At 48.2% G+C, this 20,708-nt stretch overlaps 1 protein-coding gene across 1 annotated transcript in view; it reads right to left on the bottom strand.

The window, feature by feature from the left end:
- Positions 1-20,708, bottom strand: part of KIFAP3 (kinesin associated protein 3) — a 101,217-nt gene that overhangs the window by 64,817 nt on the left and 15,692 nt on the right. Inside the window, 5 exon segments of the mRNA XM_055121488.1 lie at positions 9,333-9,495; positions 10,171-10,349; positions 11,285-11,383; positions 12,368-12,492; positions 13,992-14,091. Coding sequence (XP_054977463.1) covers positions 9,333-9,495; positions 10,171-10,349; positions 11,285-11,383; positions 12,368-12,492; positions 13,992-14,091 — 666 coding nt within the window.

The raw sequence follows: 20,708 nt of genomic DNA, 5'->3' as shown, positions 1-20,708 counted from the left end.
GCATCACTGGATATGACCCAAAAAGCAAAAAAAAAATCAGGTGTGCCAGGAGTAACCCCTGAACATCACCAGGTGTGACCCAAAAAGAAAAAAAAATCAGGTGTCACATGTTCCCCTCAAGACCATTGAAGCAGGGGTAGGTAGCGGGGTGGGTGGGGGGGTGTTGAGGGAGCTGATCACAGAAGGGAGGAACATTTATATCCATGTGGAATACCTCAAAAGAGAGTTTCCCGTGGCTGGAGCGATAGCACAGTGGGTAGGGTGTTTGCCTTGCACGTGGCCGACCCCGGTTCGATTCCCAGCATCCCATAGGGTCCCCTGAGCACCGCCAGGAGTAATTCCTGAGTGAAGAGCCAGGAGTAACCCCTGTGCATCGCCGGGTGGGACCCAAAAAGCAAAAAAAAACAAAACAAAACAGAGTTTCCCTTCCCGGGGAAGAGAATGTGTCTCCCACAACTATGATCTAGCTCTCCTGGGCGGTGATTCGTGTGGACCCGTGAGGCAGGCTGGGCCACGTGGCGCTGAGGGGAGGAACTCTTAACTTTCCTGCCACAACCAATCCAAAATTTCCTTTCAGCACAGGCCCGCTATGCAGATGGGCCCAGACTAAGCACCCTGGGGCGGGGGGGGGGGTGGTCTAAGAACCTGCCCGGATGACACGTGGGTCTAGATAATTTGGGTGATGGCCACGCCGCTGCGCCTGTGGATGTAAGGGCAAACGTCTCTCCTGGCGAACTTCCCGTGAAACTGCACAGAGACCCAAACACGCGCTCTGATGAGCGTCCAGTACATCATATGACATCGTATGTACTTGACAGCCACGCGTGGACGGTGCCGGGGCTCTCTAGCCCCCACGCTCACGTGGAATACTGAAAAACTGAGTTTTCTACTCACACCTTTTTTTTTTTTTTTTTTTTTGCTTTTTAGGCTCACACCCGGCGATGCACAGGGGTTCCTCCTGGCTCTGCACTCAGGAATCACTCCTGGCAGAGCTTGGGGGACCCTATGGAATGCTGGGAATTGAACCCAGGTCGGCTGCGTGCAAGGCAAACGCCCTACCTGCTGGCGTGTGCTATCACTCCGGCCCATTGTCCATCATTCTTATGTCTGTGATCTTTGAGGTTACCACGGGCCTGGGGAGCCACAAGCAAGATGACAGGTTTGTGACAAACTGAGCATTTGGTCCCATCAACCAGCTCTTCCCCACCATGGCCCCTCTGGGTGTGTGGGGGGGGCTTCCTGTTCCTAGAGATAAGATCATAATGAAGTCGGGCCAACGAATAACCCCTCTGACCCGCCTCCAAGTGACCCAGCCAAAGCCGCAGTCGTTTGAATTGAAATCAGGGCTGGGAATGAATTCGGCTCCGTGGGGACAGTATTGCTGACGAGCCAGCCACCAGACCCAGACCCAGGTGAGGTCAGCCACGGACGTCAGGGGCAGTGCTTGAGGGGAATTAAAGGCCGGCCCCGGGGAGAACATGTGTGGGGCCTATTTGGATCACAGAACGTCCCAGAGCGGGTGGGAGCACCCAGGGCAGGCTACAGAACCATCACCCGCGTTAGTCGGGGACACAAGCAGTTCGGGGCGCCTTTTTTTTTTTTGCTTTTTGGGTCACACCCGGCGATGCTCAGGGCTGACTCCTGGCTCTGCACTCAGGAGTTACTCCTGGCGGTGCTCAGGGGACCCTATGGGATGCTGGGATTCGAACCCGGGTCGGCCGCGTGCGAAGCAAACGCCCTCCCCGCTGTGCTATTGCTCCAGCCCTTAGGGGTGCCTTTGCAGGCTGCTCTCTGCCTTGGGGCTTCAAGGAGGTCCAGTTCCAGAGAGAGGCCGACTCACAACTTTGGTGCCAGGAGCTTGGCAGGGCCGAGCCCGGTTCTGAAGTCTGCTCTGGCTTCCGGCATCCCATTGGCCCAAGGGAGGGGAGAAGGTGTACAATGCAGTGTCCTGCCCTGAAGTGTCAGCTGATAAACGGGGACCAACGTCATGGGGAGAGACCAGGGCCCTCCCCAGGAACCCAAGAACAGACGGGGCGTCTGCCTCTGGGCTAACACCTACCCCCTCCCTCGAACCAGACAACGCTTCTTTTCCCCCGAACGAACGGCCAGGTCAGAGCCAACGGGAGGGGCCAAGCACGAATTTTCCAACCGCCGCAGACAAAAGGCTCCGAGGATCTGGTTTTCCAGTTACTTTGGAAACTATCGCCGCGTCCCCTGGGGAACGGAGGAAGATAGCATGACAAGGAATTTCCTTGCCCTTCCCCCCCTCCCCGCTGCCCCGGGACACTCTGACCTAAGCCAGCACTCGTGGGACACACGGAGGTCAAGTGGCGTAAGGACCTGGGGCCGGGGAATATATATATTTTTTAAACACGGTTCCTGGATGAGCTAAAGGCACTGCAGACGCTTGAGAGAGGTTAAGTCACTGTCCTGGGGTCGGAGGGAAGAAGGGGAGAACGGAAAATAAAACTAAAGCATCCTGAAGAAACGCAAGCGTCTAAGACAAGCTTTCGAGGGTATTTGCATCCATCATATGTGTGCTGATGGCTTCTGATAGCTCTCCCAGATGGCAGGACAGCCACGGAGCAGGAGAAACTGTCAATCTCATGTCCAAGTGGAACGGAAAATGTGTATCAAAGATGATGAACCAGGCAGCTACATTTAGGATCCCTGAAATCGAACTCAAGAAAAGAATATTAAAAAAAAAAAAAAAAAGAAAGAAGCTACGTTGGGTGGCATTTGGGAGGAAAAACAATACTCAAGGGATAATTTTATATGAAAGGTTTTCCAATGAAGGAAATAAAACTTTTGACACAGGTTGAGAGATACGAGCTGTTTACTCTTAGGAAAAGATCAAAACCAGTCAGACAAACCGGATTCAGGGAAGCGGAGGAAAAGAAAAAGTTAAATAAGGATTTCTAGGATTTCCCTTCAGTCTCCTTAGGAATTCCAAGTGTCCAAGGAAAAAGCTAAAGCTAAATTCGATAATCCTTAACAAACGTTTGACATGAGAAAATGACAGTGAAATGATTTCCGGCTTCATTGGTTCACTCAGAGAAGAGCTATGACATGATTTATGCCTGGACTAAATCACAAGTCTCATGATTCACTGCACTCTTGTTAAAAGCACTTGATTATTTAGTCTGGGAAGATTTTTTAGTTGCAGGTTCTATAATAATAATAATAATAATAATAATGATGATGATGATGATGAGGGGCTGGAGCCATGGCACAGCGGGGAGGGCGTTTGCCTTGCATGTGACTGACCTGGGTTCGATTCCCAGCATCCCATAGGGTCCCCCAGGCACGGCCAGGAGTGATTCCGGAGTGCAGAGCCAGGAGTCAGCCCTGAGCATCGCCGGGTGTGACCCCAAAAGCAGATGATGATGATGATGATGATGATGATGATGATGATGATAATAATAATAATAATAATAATAATAATAATAATGAAAACCTACTTAAAATCGGTATCACTTTCAGTTCAAAGAGCATCCCCCGAGACAGGACCAGAAGGACAGCACAGCAGTAGGGCACTGGCCCTGCGAGTGACCTACTGGGTCCCCGCCTACTGGGTCCCCGCCACTCCATCTGGCCCCCCTGAGCACTGCCAGGAGTGACCCTGAGCTCAGAGCTGGGAGTAAGCCCTGAGTACCCCACTCCCCGCAAAGAGAAAATCGCTTTTGTCCAGCGACACCACATTCTCAGGTCCCGGAGGGCTGAGAATCGTTGGGCAGGCTGGAGAACTCGAGGAGCACTGACTGGGAGCCCCCCTGAGCCTCCCAGGAACACGTGCGGAGGCAGCTACAGCTCTGCATCAGGCCTTCTGCGTCTTGGCTGCGGAATTCACTGCATCAGGAGTTAGCGGTCTCACTTGCAGGGCAAGTGTGGCTGGTACCCTGGGAATCGGGGGACTCCCTTAGAGGCGAGATGCGGTTTCTCTGAACAAAGCCAAGGGCAGGACGAGGCAGAAAAGGCTTCTTGTGTCTCAAAAGATGTCCCAGCAGCCGGGTAGCAGAGCGGGAGGAGGTCTCGGGCAGAGAGCCCCTCGGGTCATCATTTGGAATTCATTTTCCCCCCAACATACACGCTCTGAGTAAGTCACGCTGTCAGTGTCCGAGGACTCGATCTTTGGCGGGGAGGGAAAGCGAGGCAGCGGGAGCAGGAGAAATGAGAGGTGACAGGCCAGGGAGGGAGGGGGAAAATAGAAACCTGCGAGCAAAAATGAGAACCGCACCGCGCCTGGCGCCAGTCTGTGTGGGGAGAGGCTTGGGGACAGCAGAATTGTATCTGTAGGTCATCTGAGACACGACCTTCGGAATGGCACTCGTGACCCAAGTTCAGAGGGCACCGGACCCCAGAAACGCTGACCCTCTGCCCTAAACGCTCCTCAGAACAGAACTGTCACTGTCCCATTGCTCATCAATTGGCTCGAGCGGGCGCCAGTCACGTCTCCATGGTGAGACTTATTGTGACTGTGTTTGGCATCTCGAATACGCCACGGGGAGCTTGCCAGGCTCTGCCGTGCGGGCGGGATCCTTTCGGTAGCTTGCCGGGCTCTCCAAGAGGGGCGGAGGAATCGAACCCGGGTCAGCCACGTGCAAGGCAAACGCCCTACTCGCTGTGCTATCACTCCAGCCCAGAACAGAACACAGATTCTAAATTACGGCTGATGACCTTACTTGTAAATTGTTTTTTCTTTTGGGGTCACACCCAGCGATGCTCAGGGGTTCCTCCTGGCTCTGCACTCAGGAATTACTCCTGGCAGTGCTCGGGGGACCCTATGGGATGCTGGGGGATTGAACCCAGGTTGGCAGCGTGCAAGGCAAATGCCCGCTGTACTACCGCTCCAGCCCCTTACTTGTAAATTTGAGAAAACATTTCAGGAAAGAAAGATGGGATTTTTTTTTTTTAAGACCTTCATACAGGTACCACCAGGTAAGGCCCTGGTGATCTCCACACACCTATGGCCCAGACATCGCAGGGTCCCGAGCTCTGGATTCCTACATGCCAGGGGCTGTGGCCCCACAGGTGAAAATAAAACACCACAATCATACAGAGAAGACGAAATACCCCAAATGGTACCGGACTGAAGAGCTTGGTTTCAATAGATCCATCTTCAGAATCCATCTGTAGTTCATATTCTATGTTTTCACAATGATTTCATGTATGTGTAAATTTCTCAGCATTTGTTGCACTACTTCATTTTAATGCTTCCCTACTCAATAACCCAAAGCGTTTTAGGCGTCATCAGTGAATGGCCCCTTTTTCTCTTCCCAGAAAAGCTTACCATGCTCTTGCTAGCATCCCTAATTTAGTTCGAGTTTACAGTTCCCTAAGTCAGTCTTGATTACGTATAAGCCAAAACCTTCTGGTAATTCTGAACTTTGTGTTTGTAACTGCTTTGTATTTGAAGTGCTGTGTATTGATATCTGCTTTTCTACTTCCCCAAAGACTTTATGTTTTACTATAGAGCAATGTCTTTGGTTAAACACAGAAAAAACCTTGAAGCTATGCTCCTGATATTTGGGAATTGATTGACTCTGAAATATAGCTACTCCTGGGTATCTGTCACAATTACTGGACCCAGGCTTCAGTTGCCGTAGTTCCTAACACCCCACAAGGGAGGTCCCGCCGTGGGACTGGGATGGACCTGGGTCGAATAGCAAAGCATCGAAATGGGACAGTCTAGAAAGCATAAATGCTTGGTTTTGATGCACACCGTTATGACTTAAGAGCCAGGACCCCCATGGGGAAGGACAAGCTGAACTGGCCTGAGGACTTAGTCTAGGATTTATGGTAAAAGCCTCACTCACTCTTTTTCAGCCCAGAGAACTAAGTGTTGGGCTCTCTGTCTCTTACTGTGTTTATCCAAATGACTGCAGGTATTGAGAACATATACAGCTACAGGAAAAATTAAAAGCAATGAAGATGTCCCTTGCCTTAATGTCCCCAAGAGAATTTTCTATGCTAATGACTCCCTATGTAAATGATCTATGTAAATTTCTAGATGCAAATGATCAATCACACCTAAGTGCTATGCCTCAATGCCCCTCAGATGTTCTATAAGGATGCTAGCCGCTCTGCATTAGATGGGCCATTTTCACCATCAGGCTGCGGTCTCTCTGTCTCTCTGTCTCTCTGTCTCTCTGCCTCTCTGCCTCTCTGCCAGGAAGGACCGGGGAGGAGGGGAGGCAGCCTGGGCCACCGATCACACATAGTCACAGCACCCACCCATACTTTATTTTGTGAACTCAGTCAGTACCTACATACAGGATATAAGGAAACTCGTACGGGTCACAGAATCGGTGTAATACCACAAAGCAGCCTACTGATTAAGCAGTGTGAAAAGTCGCAGGGGGCCCACCCCAGAATTCCAGCATCCCATCACACGCTCTGAGCCACTCGGGGCTGCTAGGACGATCATATGCTCTAGGACTGGCTAGAAAGTCTCGGGGCAAAATCTTTAGGAGCGGCTGGGAATCCCGGAACCAGCTGATGCTCAGAAATGGGGGGGGGGGGGGAGTCTCTCGTTTAGGACTCAAAGGCAGTGCTCACCCGAGTTCTCATTCTCCCCCTTCTCCCCACTCACATGTGCAATGCCCTGCGACTTTGGCCAGCGGGAAGAGAAGCGCAGAGAGCATCTGTCCCTTGAGGACGGAGACCCTTTAAGAAAAGCGTGTGCCCCGCCCCGACAAGGGTCCAAGTCAACACCCACAAACGGTTCCTCTGGCTCCTGAACGGCCATGATCCCAGAGGCACACAAACCAATCTCAGAACCCAGCGGCTTCGGGCAGAAATGCATCTGGACTGAGCATTAAACTACGGCGCCGTGCCACCCCGGGGGCGGGGGGAGGGTGTCTGTCCCTTCTGTCCTTTCCCTCCGGCAGCACGGTGGTCACCACTGTTCCAGAGTGTACTGGACAGCCAGGTCTGAGACTGCAGTGACGAGACTGGGGCCTCGTGGGGTGGGGGGGTGGAACCGGCCCCTCACCCCTCCAGACTTATTACTAAATTATCAGAACTCCCAAATCACGCGGCCGCATCATACGCTCTTCATAACCAGCAATATACTACAGATGATCTAATGATGCCTTTTCGGCAGGTCTCATTGTTGGGGAAAATTCCAAATACTAATGGTGGTTTTTTTTTTTTTTGTCGAAATATTGAATGTGATCAGAGTGGAGAGAGAGTAAAGTGGAAATCATCTGCCACACTGGCGGGGGGAGGGCGGGATGGGGGGTTTTTGGTGGTGGAACATGTGCACGGGTGAAGGGATGGGTGTTTGATCATTATATGGCCGAGACTTAAACTGCAAAGCTTTGTAACTGTTCTCACGGTGATTCAATTAAAAGAGAAAATGAGGAATTACACGCTTTTTAAAAAATCATTATTAATAACATCAACCTTATCATTAATTAATGCTAATAACTAATAACTATTGATTAATAAATAATAATCACTATTAATAATCAATAAATAACTGCTACAATAATTAATTTTATTGTTGATAATAATTGATACTATCAATAATGTTTTATTATTATTAATAATTATTATTATTATTTTAATTTTTTTTTTTTTGCTTTTTGGGTCACACCCAGCAATGCTCAGGGGTTACTCCTGGTTCTGCACTCAGGAATTACTCCTGGCGGTGCTTGGGGGACCATATGGGATACCGGGGATCGAACCCGGGTCGGCCGCGTGCAAGGCAAAGGCCCTACCCACTGTGCTATCACTCCGGCCCCAATAATAATTTTTTGAAAGCGTATAATTCCTCGTTTTCTCTGTTTTCCCTTTCCTGGTGCAGAGTTCACCTTGAGGTTCCATGAATCTGGGTCTTAACAAGTGCAAGTACATAGCATTTTCAGCTTGCCCATAACGGACATGCCCTGTGAACAAGAAACGAACTTCTGCTCTATTTTAAGCCACCAAGGTCACAGGGCCGCTTATTAATAATCACATGTAATAGGTAGCTCCTGGGAAGTGATGCATTCGAAGGAACATTGCCAAGTTTACAAAGGAGCAAAGCTCCAAAAGGCCATAATGAATTGGTGGCTTAAAATTGGGAGCTTATTTGAAAAGTATCACTGTATCACTGTCATCCCGTTGCTCATCCGATTTGTTCGAGTGGGCACCAGTAACGTCTCTCGATTGTGAGACTTATTTGTTACTCTTTTTGGCACATCCAATACGCCACGGGGAGCTTGCCAGGCTCTGCCGTGCGGGCAGGATACTCTCGGTAGCTTGCCGGGCTCTCCGAGAGGGGCGGAAGAATTGAACACGGGTCGGCCACGTGAAAGGCAAATGCCCTGTGCTATTACTCCCGCAGGAAACAACAAGTCAAACGTCTGCACTTTCTTTTGTTTGCTTTTGGGGCACCCCTGGCGGTGCTCATAGCTCTCTGCTCAGGGGTCCCACCTGGCATTGCTCACAGAGAATATATGGGGTACCAGGGATTGAACCCGGATCAGCAGCGTGCAAGGCAAGTATCCTACCCGCTGTCCTAGCTCTCCGGCCCCAAATTTCATTTAGTTTCATCTTTTACTTTGGGGTCTCTCTGGAGGTAACTGGAATGATATTGCTCAAAGCGTCTCCTGAAGGCTTGGAACGGGAGTTTAGAGCTACCTGCACTTTGAGGTTTAGTCCAAAACCAAAGTCAAGACCGAAGAGATGCTCTGGCCTCAACCCCTGCATCTTAATAAAACGCTGACAGACGCAGAAGTTCTGTTTTCCTGGGAGCACTGTTATACCTTCACTTTGGTTGCAGATGGGTATAGAAAGAGTTAAAATTTCCTATTCCAAACCAAATTATGAACAGCTTTGTAAAGATCTATCTCACAGTGATTCAATAATAAAATCTTTAAAAACTATTAAAATTAAAATAAATAAATTCACCAGAAAAAAAATCCGTGAAAATCCTAATGTAAGCTACTTTCTCCCTATTCTGTTTTGTGTCATCAGGCAGCTCCCAATCAGGGGACATATACGGAATATTCAGCAGACTTTCTTTTTGGCTTTTGGGGTCCCACCCAGCGATGCTCTCACTCCTGGCGGGAGGACCCTATGGGATGCCGGGGATCGAACCCGGGTCAGCTGCATGCAAGGCCAATGCCTCCCCACTGTGCAAGGCTCCAGCCCCTGTTCATCAGACTTGCCACAGCTCAGTTTTCCAATGTTGTTAGAAATTCCACTGGTGACTAAAGAGCAACCCTATTGGTGCAGTGACTTGGGCAGCATCCCATGGGGGTGCAGTGACTTGGGCAGCATCCCTAGGGAGTGCAGTGACTTGGGAAGCATCCCGAGGGGGTGCAGTGACTTGGGGAGCATACCTAGGAGTGCAGTGAGTTTGGGGAGCAGTCCGACTTGCACCATCTTGTTCCTCAGCCCCGTGTCGAAGGAAAGGTTGAGGAGAAGTCGGAGGGTAATGTTCAGCAGATCTTCGTGCTCGCACGGAATCATTTTAACCAGTTTCTCCACAATGTCCATTTCCACCTGTGGAAGAGCGTGCTTGGTGAGGTTCTGGGAGGCCCGGCGGGACAAAAGGCGGTCACGGTATTTTCATTCATTTATCGCTTTATTTATTGCTATTTTTTTTTTCCTTCTGGGTCACACCTGGCAATAATCAGGGGTTAAAAAAATCAGCAACTGAAAAGGTCTGACTGAGGATCATGGGTAGGAAAGAACAGAAAATTTGGGAGCTGGAGCGACAGCACAGTGGGGAGGGCGTTTGCCTGGCACGTTGCCAACTTGGGTTCGATCCTCAGCATCCCAACACCGCCAAGAGTGATCCCTGAGTGCAGAGCCCAGAGTAAACCTAGAGACCCCCCCCCTCCCAGGGAAGCAGGATTGAACTGACACAGCCCAAGACATTGAAAAGAAAGGGAGACGCAAGTTGCAGTGCATCCTAGTATTTTCTCGAGTCTTTTGTCTTGTTCTTTACATTTCTGTCCTCTTGGTTTTGGAAAATGTTTGTTTCTAGCTTTACCTGGGGAGGCGGGGGTCGGGGAGGGGGGCACCCGGCAGGACTGGGGCGTGCTCCCAGCTCTGTTCTTGGGGCACTGTGTCGGGTGCAGGGGTCGACGCGCTACCCACTGCACTCACTCTCTGGCCCTTCGACCCACTCTCATTCAAACAACAGCGAACACAGATGGGCTCCGTGTGAATTACCATATCGTTCTTGTTCTCCATGAAGATGCTGAGTTTCTTCAGGAACGACACGACGAGGATGAGCAGCTCGAAGTTCTCCCGGTCGAGAGCTTTCACCAGCATGTGGACGATGTTCTTGTTTCGCATCTTCAGTTCCGTCCGCGTGTCCTCGGCCAGGTTCAGGAGCAAATACAGAGCCACTGGGGGAAGGGAACAGGGCAGAGTTGGCCAGATGACACTGAACCCACAGCTGACAAATCATTTCTACCTAACAACACGGGACAAAGGTCGTTCTGGCTACGCTGGTTATTATTTTTTTGCTTTTTTTTTTTCTTTTTGGGTCACACTCAGCGATGCTCAGGTCAGGGGTTACTCCTGGCTCTGCACTCAGGAATCACTCCTGGCGGTGCTCAGGGGACCCTATGGGATGCTGGGAATCAAACCCGGGTCGGCCACGTGCAAGGCAAACGCCCTACCTGCTGTGCTATCGCTCCAGCCCCCTAAATGTGTAATATTTTTAAGGGGCTGGAGAAATAGTACAGTGGGTGAGGTCCTCGCCTTGTACAGAGTTTGCAATTGGTATCTTATCACCTCCAGGAGTTTGGGGTTTTTTGGAGTGAGCCCCGGAAGTGCTCGGAGGACCACAGGTGATACTGGTGCTGACCCTAAGTGTTGATTGCTGACCTTGTGGTTATATGAATGTCACAGACTGTAAAGGCACCGACACTGCACCCCTCGGCTCTGATGTGGGGTACCCCCCCACCAGTCGGTTGCACGCGGTCGACCCGGGTTTGATTCCCAGCATCCCATAGGGTCCCCTGAGCACCGCCAGGAGTGATTCCTGAGTGCAGAGCCAGGAGTAACCCCTGTGCATCGCCAGGTGTGACCCAAAAAGAAAAAATATATATGTTACACATTTAAAGTTGTCGTTTATGACTGAAACCCAAACATGAAAGCTTTGTAACTGTATCTCACGGTGATTCAATAAAAAAAAAAAAAGGTGATCACTATTAAAAAACAAAGCTATAAAGTTGGGGCATATCAAAATTTATGGAACTTTCTGTTATTCTATTAGCTTTACTGATATTACCCTGAAGACTCCCTGTCACGCGTCTCATTGCTCTGAAATTCATACCTCGTAAGAGTTGTTCCTGTTTCACCACCAGCCCCTGGTACTTTTTAAAAGTTTTCTCATAATCTTTTCTTAAGGTTTGGCTGTCAGGATCGTCGTCAAGTAAACAATCTGAGTTAAGGACCATCCACATTTGGGGCTGGAGCGATAGCATAGCGGGTAAGGCGTTTGCCTTGCATGCAGCCGACCCGGGTTCGAATCCCACATCCCATAGGGTCCCCTGAGCACCGCCAGGAGTAATTCCTGAGTGCAAAGCCAGGAGTAACCCCTGTGCATCACTGGGTATGACCCAAAAAAAGCAAAAAAAAAAAGGACCATCCACATTCTTCAAAGCAGACCTACTGAAAAACGCTCCCTGGAAAGTTTTAGGAAATGGTATAATAGGCTAAAAAGTACCAATATTAGTGAGTAGAGATACTCATAGTCACCCAGGAATACCACTACCAACTAATTTATCTTTATCTTACCAACTAATTCAAGTCATACAAATATGACACATGTCCCAAAGTACATTATTTCTGAGTTTTTCTCCTTAGCTTAGAGAACCTGACAAGCTACCGAGAGTCTATTGCCCACTTGGGAGAGCCTGGCAAGCTCCCCGTGGCGTATTCATATCCAAAATACACTAACAGATATATACATACCTCTTGGAGAGCCCGGCAAGCTACCAAGAGTATCCCGCCCGCACGGGCAGAGACTGGCAAGCTACCCGTGGTGTATTCAATATGCCAAAAACAGTAACATAGGCATATAGGCATAACCAAAAATAGGTCCATTCCCCTGACCCGGTAAGAGCCTCCAATCATTGGGAAAGATGAGTAAGGAGAGGCTGCAAAAATCTCAGAGCTGAGTGTAATAGAGATGTTACTGGTGCCTGCTTGAGTAAATCAATGAACAACAGGATGACAGTGATACAGTGATACTCCTTAGCTTAGCCTTCAACACATTTGCATTTCCCTCCAAATAATACAAATGACAAAAAAGAAGAAAAAAAAGAAGAAAAGAGAAAAACCAACATTCCACCCATCCCAAACTCTGATTAACAGGCATCGGAAGTGGGGAGAAAGTGCCTGTTTGAAAGGATATCAGCTTTCTTCTTCTTTGAAAGTTCTTCTTGCCAAAGTTCATGTCTTTTTAATTCATGATCAATGATATTCATACACAGAGCTCCGATTTTGTAGTGAGTGATAAGCCCATGAAACTGAGAAAAGCTGGAAAGAACAAGAACAAATGTCAGTACATATACAGGGATGCCCTTTGGGTGCGGGTGAGCTGTGCTGGGTTCTGTCTGTCACTGTCACTGTCTCGCTCATCGATTTGCTCGAGTGGGCACCAGTAACGTCTCCATGGTGAGACTTGTTACTGTTTTTGGCATATCGAATACGCCACGGGGAGCTTGCCGGGCTCTGCCCTGCGGGCGGGATACTCTCAGTAGCTTGCTGGGCTCTCTGAGAGGGATGGAGGAATTGAACCCGGGTCAGCCTCGTGCAAGGCACTACCCGCTGTGCTATTGCTCCAGCCCCCAGAATTTGTGTCGGGCAACCAGGGCATAAATGAAGAAAGTCAATTCAATGTACAGACTTCGACATGGACATTTATTTTTAGGCTAGAAATTGAACACATTTTTGCAGCAAACCAAAATACTATTCAGGTAATCTAAAACATTCACACTGTCTTAACAAAACTGACAATAGGGTCCTATCATTGGATGAAGTAACAAAGAATAAACTAGAACAGTATTTGTAATTACGTTTTGCATGTATTTTTGAGATAATTCATTCATTCAAATATATATTCAGCCGGTATTTATACACTGGTGCGCAGTTTTAGAATAGAGTGATGCTAGAAACCTTTCATAATATGTCAAAATGAACAGTTAAAGAATGTGTAAATAAATAACACATAATCATACATAAGACAGATATGATTATATATGCCGATTGTATGTGCATATAAATATACTTTTGAATTATACTAATAATATCTTCTGACATGAACTCTGGGTCAGTCTGGGTTTTTGTTTTTGTTTTTGTTTTTTTCTTTTTGGGTCACACCCGGCAATGCACAGGGGTTACTCCTGGCTCTGCACTCAGAAATCACTCCTGGTGGTGCTCAGGGGACCCTATGGGATGCTGGGACTTGAACCCGGGTCGGCTGCGTGCAAGGCAAATGCCCTCCCCGCTGTGCTATTGCTCCAGCCCCTTTTTTTTTGCTTTTTGGGGTCATATCTGGTGATGCTCAGAGCTTACTCCTGGCTCTGCACTCAGGAATTACTCCTGGTGGTGCTCAGGGGACCCTACGGGATGCCGGGGATCGAACCCGGGTCGGCCGCATCCAAGGCAAACGCCCTCCCCGCTGTGCTATTGCTCCAGCCCCCAACCCTGCTCACATTTTACACCCCAAAGGCTGGTCTGCGTGATTCCCTCTGGACTTCCCCCAGAGGCCCTGTTTGCCCACCCATACCCCATCTCATCTCCCCCCCACCCCCGTCTGTCTTCTCTGTGGAGCCTCATTTCTGCGTGCAGTCTCTCAGGCTTGCACGGGCTTTGGGGTGTAAAATGTGAGCAGGGTTGGGGGCTCTGCACTCAGGAATAACTCCTGGCGGTGCTCAGGAGACCCTATGGGATGCTGGGAATCGAACCCGGGTGGGCCGTGTGCAAGGCAAACACCCTACCCACTGTGCTATTGCTCCTGCCCTCAGTCTACTTACCTAGAGAAGCAAAAGAAGATGTAAATGATGTTTGTGGCCAGTTCGACACTTTGTTTCCAATCTTCTCTCAGGACTCTTGCAAGCGCACCCAGGGCGGTTTCTAAGGCAAAAGGGAACATGCCCAAGAGATCAGTCCCCGACAGGAAAGACGATCAGTTTTAAATGTCTCCTTATTTATAAGTCATGAAGCGTCAACAGAACTGGGACAGAAAATAGGATGCTTGTTTCCAACATGGGACGCTATTTTTGAAACGAGAAGCCAACTCTCACTTGAAGACTCATAAGTGGAGGTTTAGGACGATCAACATATGACAGAGGGAATCACACAGAGTCTATTACAGGAGAGGATGTGAAATAATTTATATCTTGATTTGCATTTCCAGTTATAATGTCGTTAAATTTAATAGTGGTGAATGGGGAAAAAAACAAAGCATAAAAAATAATGAGGAACTTAGAAGCTTTCTAGCGTAAGGGTAGCACATTAATAACCAAACTTAGAAGCAGAAAGTTGGTCTAATATTTTTACAGCATATTAAACTAATGCCAATTAACTTAAAAAAATTTTTTATAAAATTAGCTTCAGGGCAGGTTAATAAATACTCCTGCTATACTTTTTGTCTTGAGAAAGGTGCAAAACTTAACGAGTCAAGCAAAATTATCGTGAACATAACGTAATGCAACCAGTTTCAAATTAGTGTTGTTATATGGCTAGCCGGTTCTTAAAATAATAAAATAATGAAGGAAAATGTTTGTGTGATATGGAGATCATAATTAAATTTTCCATAATAGGCACTGGGGATCTCTTGTACTTCATGGATAGCATTCTTAGTAATTATTGTGGTAGAAAAATATTTAGTTTATTTGCACTTCATGGCCATTTAGATTAAGAAATAAAAATTTATAAGAAATAAAATTTCACATTCAACAATAGCACTTCCCAGCACTATTCAAAACCACTTTGCAGAGCAATAGTATAATGTATGCTTTGAACTAAGTTATTCTGGAGTTAATTAACGATGGAGAAAAACTACATGCATATGCAAAGCCAAAAAAAAAAAATCTCCTCAACAAAGAACCTGGTTTAGCTATTTTTAAAATGTTTTAACATCTTCCAGTCCCACTTAGCTGTTTAATTCGACATTTCTCAAAAGCCTCTCACTACTGTAATCCAGAAGAACTTAGGATATCTCTTGAAAAATTATGTTCTATAATATTGTAAGTTTAGGGAATGGCTTATGCCCTATTTTCTAATTTCATTGCAGTTTTCTCTCTTTGTGTAGAGAAATGTCCTTAGTATAGAGAAATAACCATAGAAATGGTACAGAGGCTACTAAGTCAATGATTTGCTTGAGCAAATCCCGTTGCTCATTAATTTGCTCAAGCAGGCACCAGTAACGTCTCCATTGTGAGACTTGTTGTGACTGTTTTTGGCATATCGAATACGCCACAGGGAGCTTGCCAGGCTCTGCCATGCGGGCAGGATACTCTCGGTAGCTTGCTGGGCTCTCCGAGAGGGGCGGAGGAATCAAACCCGGGTTGGCCGTGTGAAAGGCAAACACCCTCCCCGCTGTACTATCGCTCCAGCCCAAAGTCACAGAGTAAAACTGAAAAGCTGAGAGCATTTAGATGTGGATAAACATTAACTTATAGGGGCTGGAGCGATAGCACAGCGGGGAGGGCATTTGCCTTGCACGCGGCCGACCCGGGTTCAATTCCCAGCATCCCATATGGTCCCCTGAGCACCGCCAGGGGTGATTCCAGAGTGCAGAGCCAGGAGTAACCTCTGTGCATTGCCGGGTGTGACCCAAAAAGCAAAATAAAACAACAACAACAAAAAAAACATTAACTTATAACTTGAATGCAATCACAATTAAAATTCCATGGTGACTATTTTTTTTCATGGTGACATTTTTAAGGAATGTGATAATGTGGACCAGGGAGCTAGCTGGTAGCTAGCCAACAGGACCAGAGCACATGTGGCTAGCTCAGGCTTGACCCGTAAGCGTAGTTCCACACATGATCATGCAAAAGCAAAGGAACTTTATCATTAGCTCAGGCTAGCGCTGGCTCAGACTCGTAAGGATTTGCAGTCCGGGTCCTTGACAAGACTCCACTGCGTTGGATGAGACTCGGACCCTTGCTCGGGCTAGCTCTGGCTCGGGCTAGCAATCAAGTTCCTTTGCTTTTGCATTATCATGTGTGGAACTGGAACAACATCTGGTGCATTGGCCGGGAACCCGAGCGGTGAAGATCTCTCCCCATACTGCATAGGAACTTTATTCAGGTTTTGCCAGTTTCAGAAAACTGGACCATGTTTTGCTGGTTTGGAAAAATCAGGACAGAGGGTGAGAGGGCTGAAGGCTCTACCTCTATCAAGTTCATCGTGGAACTTGATCTTTCCATCTTATGGGCGAGCCTGGGATAGCCCTGACATTAAACACCGTCACTGGCATGTCCCCTGCTCTGTCTCTGACCAACCCCCAGTGAGTTACGGGGGTACCCCAGATGGAGAGTTGGCCAATCTGCTGTGCTGATGCAAAAGAACAAGCCAGGTTTGTTATGCCGTCTGGCAAACTTAAAATGAAGGAGGAGAGAAAACCATGTTTCTGTAACTTTTTTTTTTTCTTTTTGGGTCACACCTGGCGACACACAGGGGTTACTCCTGACTCTGCACTCAGGAATTACTCCTGGCGGTGCTCAGGGGACCATATAGGATGCTGGGAATGGAACCCGGGTCAGCCGCGTGCAAGGCAAACACCCTCCCCACTGTGCTATCGCTCCAGCCCCACTTTTTTTTTTTTTTATAAGAATCAGATTCTAGTTTTACAAAGGTGATTGACTAATTGGGTAATTTAACAAGTAAACTGTCTAGTCTATAAAGAATCTCAGGGTTGCACATGCTGTCTGGGCTAGCCACATGTGCCCTGGTCCTGTTCGTGAACTACCAGCTAGCTCCCTGGTCCACATTATCACATTCCTTAAAAATGTCACCACTCGGGGTTGGAGCGGTAGCACAGCCGGTGGGGCATTTGCCTTGCACGCAGCCGACCTCGGTTCGATTCCCAGCATCCCATAGGGTCCCCCGAGCACCGCTAGGAGTAATTCCTGAGTGCAGAGCCAGGAGGAACCCCTGAGCATCGCTGGGTGTAACCCAAAAAGAAAAAAAAATGTCACCACGAAAAACAGAAGCCAGAGCTTTACCAGGGGGGACTGTAGCCCAAAGGACAGGATCAATTGCTTCCCCCAGCCTGTCAATTGGCTAAAGTACTGAGAGTGGACATCTAAACAGGTTCTAAGTATCTATTCTTAGCTAATACATATAGAGAGAACAGAGATTTTTAACAACTCTCAATTCTTGTTCCATCATGGGATTAATACCCCATTAGAGAATATGTCCTCGAAGCCAGAAGACCCTGCAGAAGAGGAAGAATGGGCACTGGAATGACGTGTCTAAAGGAAAGCTGAAAATTACTGACACCTGGACTAATGCAATGAAATATCAGTGAAAGGGATGAACAGGGCAGTAACAAGGAAGTAACTCAGAACTGTGCTTCCTATGCTATTGAAAATTGTTTCTTGTACCCTGAGCTTTTGTCATTTGTTTTTCTGCCTCTAAGATCTGGTCATTTCTATTTTTTTTTTTTTTTTTTTTTTTTTTTTGCTTTTTGGGTCATACTCAGCGATGCTCAGGGGTTACTCCTGGCTCTGCACTCAGGAATTACTCCTGGCGGTGCTCGGGGGGGGGCCCTATGGGATGCTGGGAATCAAAGCCGGGTCAGCTGCGTGCAAGGCAAACGCCCTACCCGCTGTGCTATTGCTCCAGCCCCAAGATCTGGTCATTTCCAAGTAGCATTCCTTAGCCTAGCTGATTTGATTTCTCAAATTCATTGCCTGGGCCTCATTAAAAACTAAGGTAGCTTGAGATTTCACCCCTGGTGCAGGTAGGGTCAGCATCCCTGTGTCAGCAGGAAGCAGCTCCAGAAGATGGAACTTCGACCATTTTCCCACTAAAGATTTTTTTTTTTTTGCTTTTTTTTTTGGGTCACACCCAGCGATGCACAGGGGTTCCTCCTGGCTCTGCACTCAGGAATTACTCCTGGCAGTGCTCAGGGGACCCTATGGGATGCTGGGAATTGAACCTGAGTTGGCCGAGTGCAAGGCAAACACCCTCTCCGCTATGCTATCACTCCAGCCCCCCACTACAGATTTAAAGTGGTGAAATCTCAAGGGGAATATTGATACAGGTCGGTAGATTAAGGAAGCCCGCCTTGAAAATCCCAATTGCCCTGTTGTAAGTGCAAACCCCCTTTAGGGAGAAATCCATTCCCTTTGAAAGTCTCAGGTGGGCTGGCACTACTCCACCTTCGCCTTGAAAGAGGAAGTGTAGGCCAGAACGTATGATCTCTCCCTTCTCCGGGCACTACTGGCCTTTGCAGGCATGAAGGCTACCCCCATGCAGGGCTTGACACATACTGCCAGAGTGAACTCCTCATCCGTGCACATGAGACCTCGTCGGAGTCAGGTGACCTAAGACCGCCACTCTCGAGTCTTGGTGGAGAGGTCCTTGTACTGTGACCCTGACCACACCAACTGCTCTGAAGGTGGACGGAATCAAAACCTGGGTCCACGTTTCACACGTAAGACCTTCCTGTTCCCTTGGAGACAGAGCAACATGGACCAGGGGCGTTTCCGGACCGCAGGAGGCAACCCCCTCAAGATAAGATGGATGAAAGTGACTTAGGGGAACCGTGGGAAGGGCACGGGTTATTCTCTGTCTCTGTATGCTCGTAGTGAAAGCTGCAGAGAGAGCACCTTACCTGCCCTACTTTGGGCACTGGGTACTTCCTAGTACCGAGACAGCTAGAATTAATCTTGATCTGTGCGAGTTATGACCCACGTTGGGACGTGTGTCTGTTCAGGGACCTACCGAGCTTATTGTAACCAACTATAGAGTGACACCCCCCCCCCAGCGATTATACCACAGGCCAGCTAGAAGAGCCCCTATACCGGGAACCCAACAATACTTGGCTTGCTTGCACGTAACCCCTTGCTTGTTCCCCTCCTACCCTGCCAATTCCAGCTCCCCGGAACCGTGTTTAAAGGTAAAGTAAAGACTGTGCTACAGGTATCTTGGAATAGAAAGGGAACTGGGGAAGTCAACTTGTTACCCTGATCGCATCAACTGAGATCCCTAGTGCTCCTGCTTTTGCCCTTGACCATGGACCTCTTGCACCCTGAACAAGATAGTGGTTTTTGGTAAGAGCGGAATAAATACAGTTCAGCTTATGGTTATGAGACAGTAATACCAATACACTAGTGACCCAGTGGCTGAGGAAGTTTCCTCAGTTTAGTTTAAAGAAAAGGGGGGAATGTGAGACCCCCAAAGCAGGCTCCTCAGAAGCCAGGACAAGCTGCAGCTAACATGAGGTCTCAGCTAGGCCTCAGTTTCTGTTTCCCCGGAGCAGGACTTGCAGTTTCTGGTAAACTCCCAGTTGAGTCATTTGCCAAGATAAGGAATTGGGCAGTTGGGTCCGGCCGGTCAAGAGGGGTCACTGTCCCCTCTTTAGAAACTGCTGCTAACCGTTGCCTAATTGCTGACCACCACTGTAATAGGGCCGATGCTAAAAACAGACTAATATATAAATTGCTTTTTAACTCTGAACCCTATAGAAACCGCTTGTGATTCGGAGTCGGGGTCCTTGTCAAGACTCCATTGTAGGGGCTGGAGCAAGAGCACAGCAGGGAGGGCGTTTGCCTTGCACGCAGCCAACCCGGGTTCAATTCCCAGCATCCCATATGGTCCCCTGAGCACCGCCAGGGGTAATTCTTGAGTGAAGAGCCAGGAATAACCCCTGTGCATTGCCAGGTATGACCCAAAAAGCAAAATAAATGAATAAATTAAATAAAATAAAATACCATTTGTAAAAAAAAAAAAAAAAAAAAGAAGACTCCATTGTATTGGAAGAGACTCGGACCCTGGCTCAAGCTAGCGCTGGCTCAGGCTCATAATCAAGTTCCTTAGCTTTTGCACTCTCGTGTGTGGAACTGGGTCTCTCCGCAACTAGGGATTTGAAACTGGGGCACGACAGGGAAGAAAGATTTGGAAAACGAGAACTTGCCTCACTTCGGGAGATCAATGATCTTCGCTTCTTCCGCTAAAGTTTAGAATTCATATTTCGCAAGGACTTTTTTTTTCTCTCTTCTTTTTTTTTTTTTTGTGCACCACCAGCTGTGCTCAGGGCTTACCATGAGAGGGGCTCGGAGGGCCACGCTGGAGTCTGGGGGATCGAGCCCTGGCCGGCCTGCCCACGAACCTCACACCTGTGACACGCATCTTAGCAGCAGAGCTGGCGAGGCAACTTACGCTCTGTGGCCTCCTTCCAGCACTCACCTCCCCCCCAATATTTTTATTAATTAATTAATTAATTAACTAATTAACTAATTAATTAATTAATTGACTAATTTGGATTGGAGCAATAGCACAGCGGGTAGGGCGTTTGCCTTGCACGCGGCTGACCCGGGTTCTATTCCTCCGCCCCTCTCGGAGAGCCCGGCCAGCTACCGAGAGGATCCCACCCGCATGGCAGAGCCTGGCAAGCTCCCCGTGGCGTATTCAAGATGCCAAACACAGTCACAACAAGTCTCACCATGGAGATGTTACTGGTGCCTGTTTGAACAAATCGATGACCAACGGGATGGCAGTGCTATAGTGCTATA

The sequence above is a fragment of the Sorex araneus genome, chromosome X, assembly GCF_027595985.1.
Source record: "Sorex araneus isolate mSorAra2 chromosome X, mSorAra2.pri, whole genome shotgun sequence".
Classification (NCBI taxonomy): Eukaryota; Metazoa; Chordata; class Mammalia; order Eulipotyphla; family Soricidae; genus Sorex; species Sorex araneus.
The sequence above is the reverse complement of the archived record's forward strand: the minus strand, read 5'-3'. Positions and strand labels throughout refer to the sequence as shown.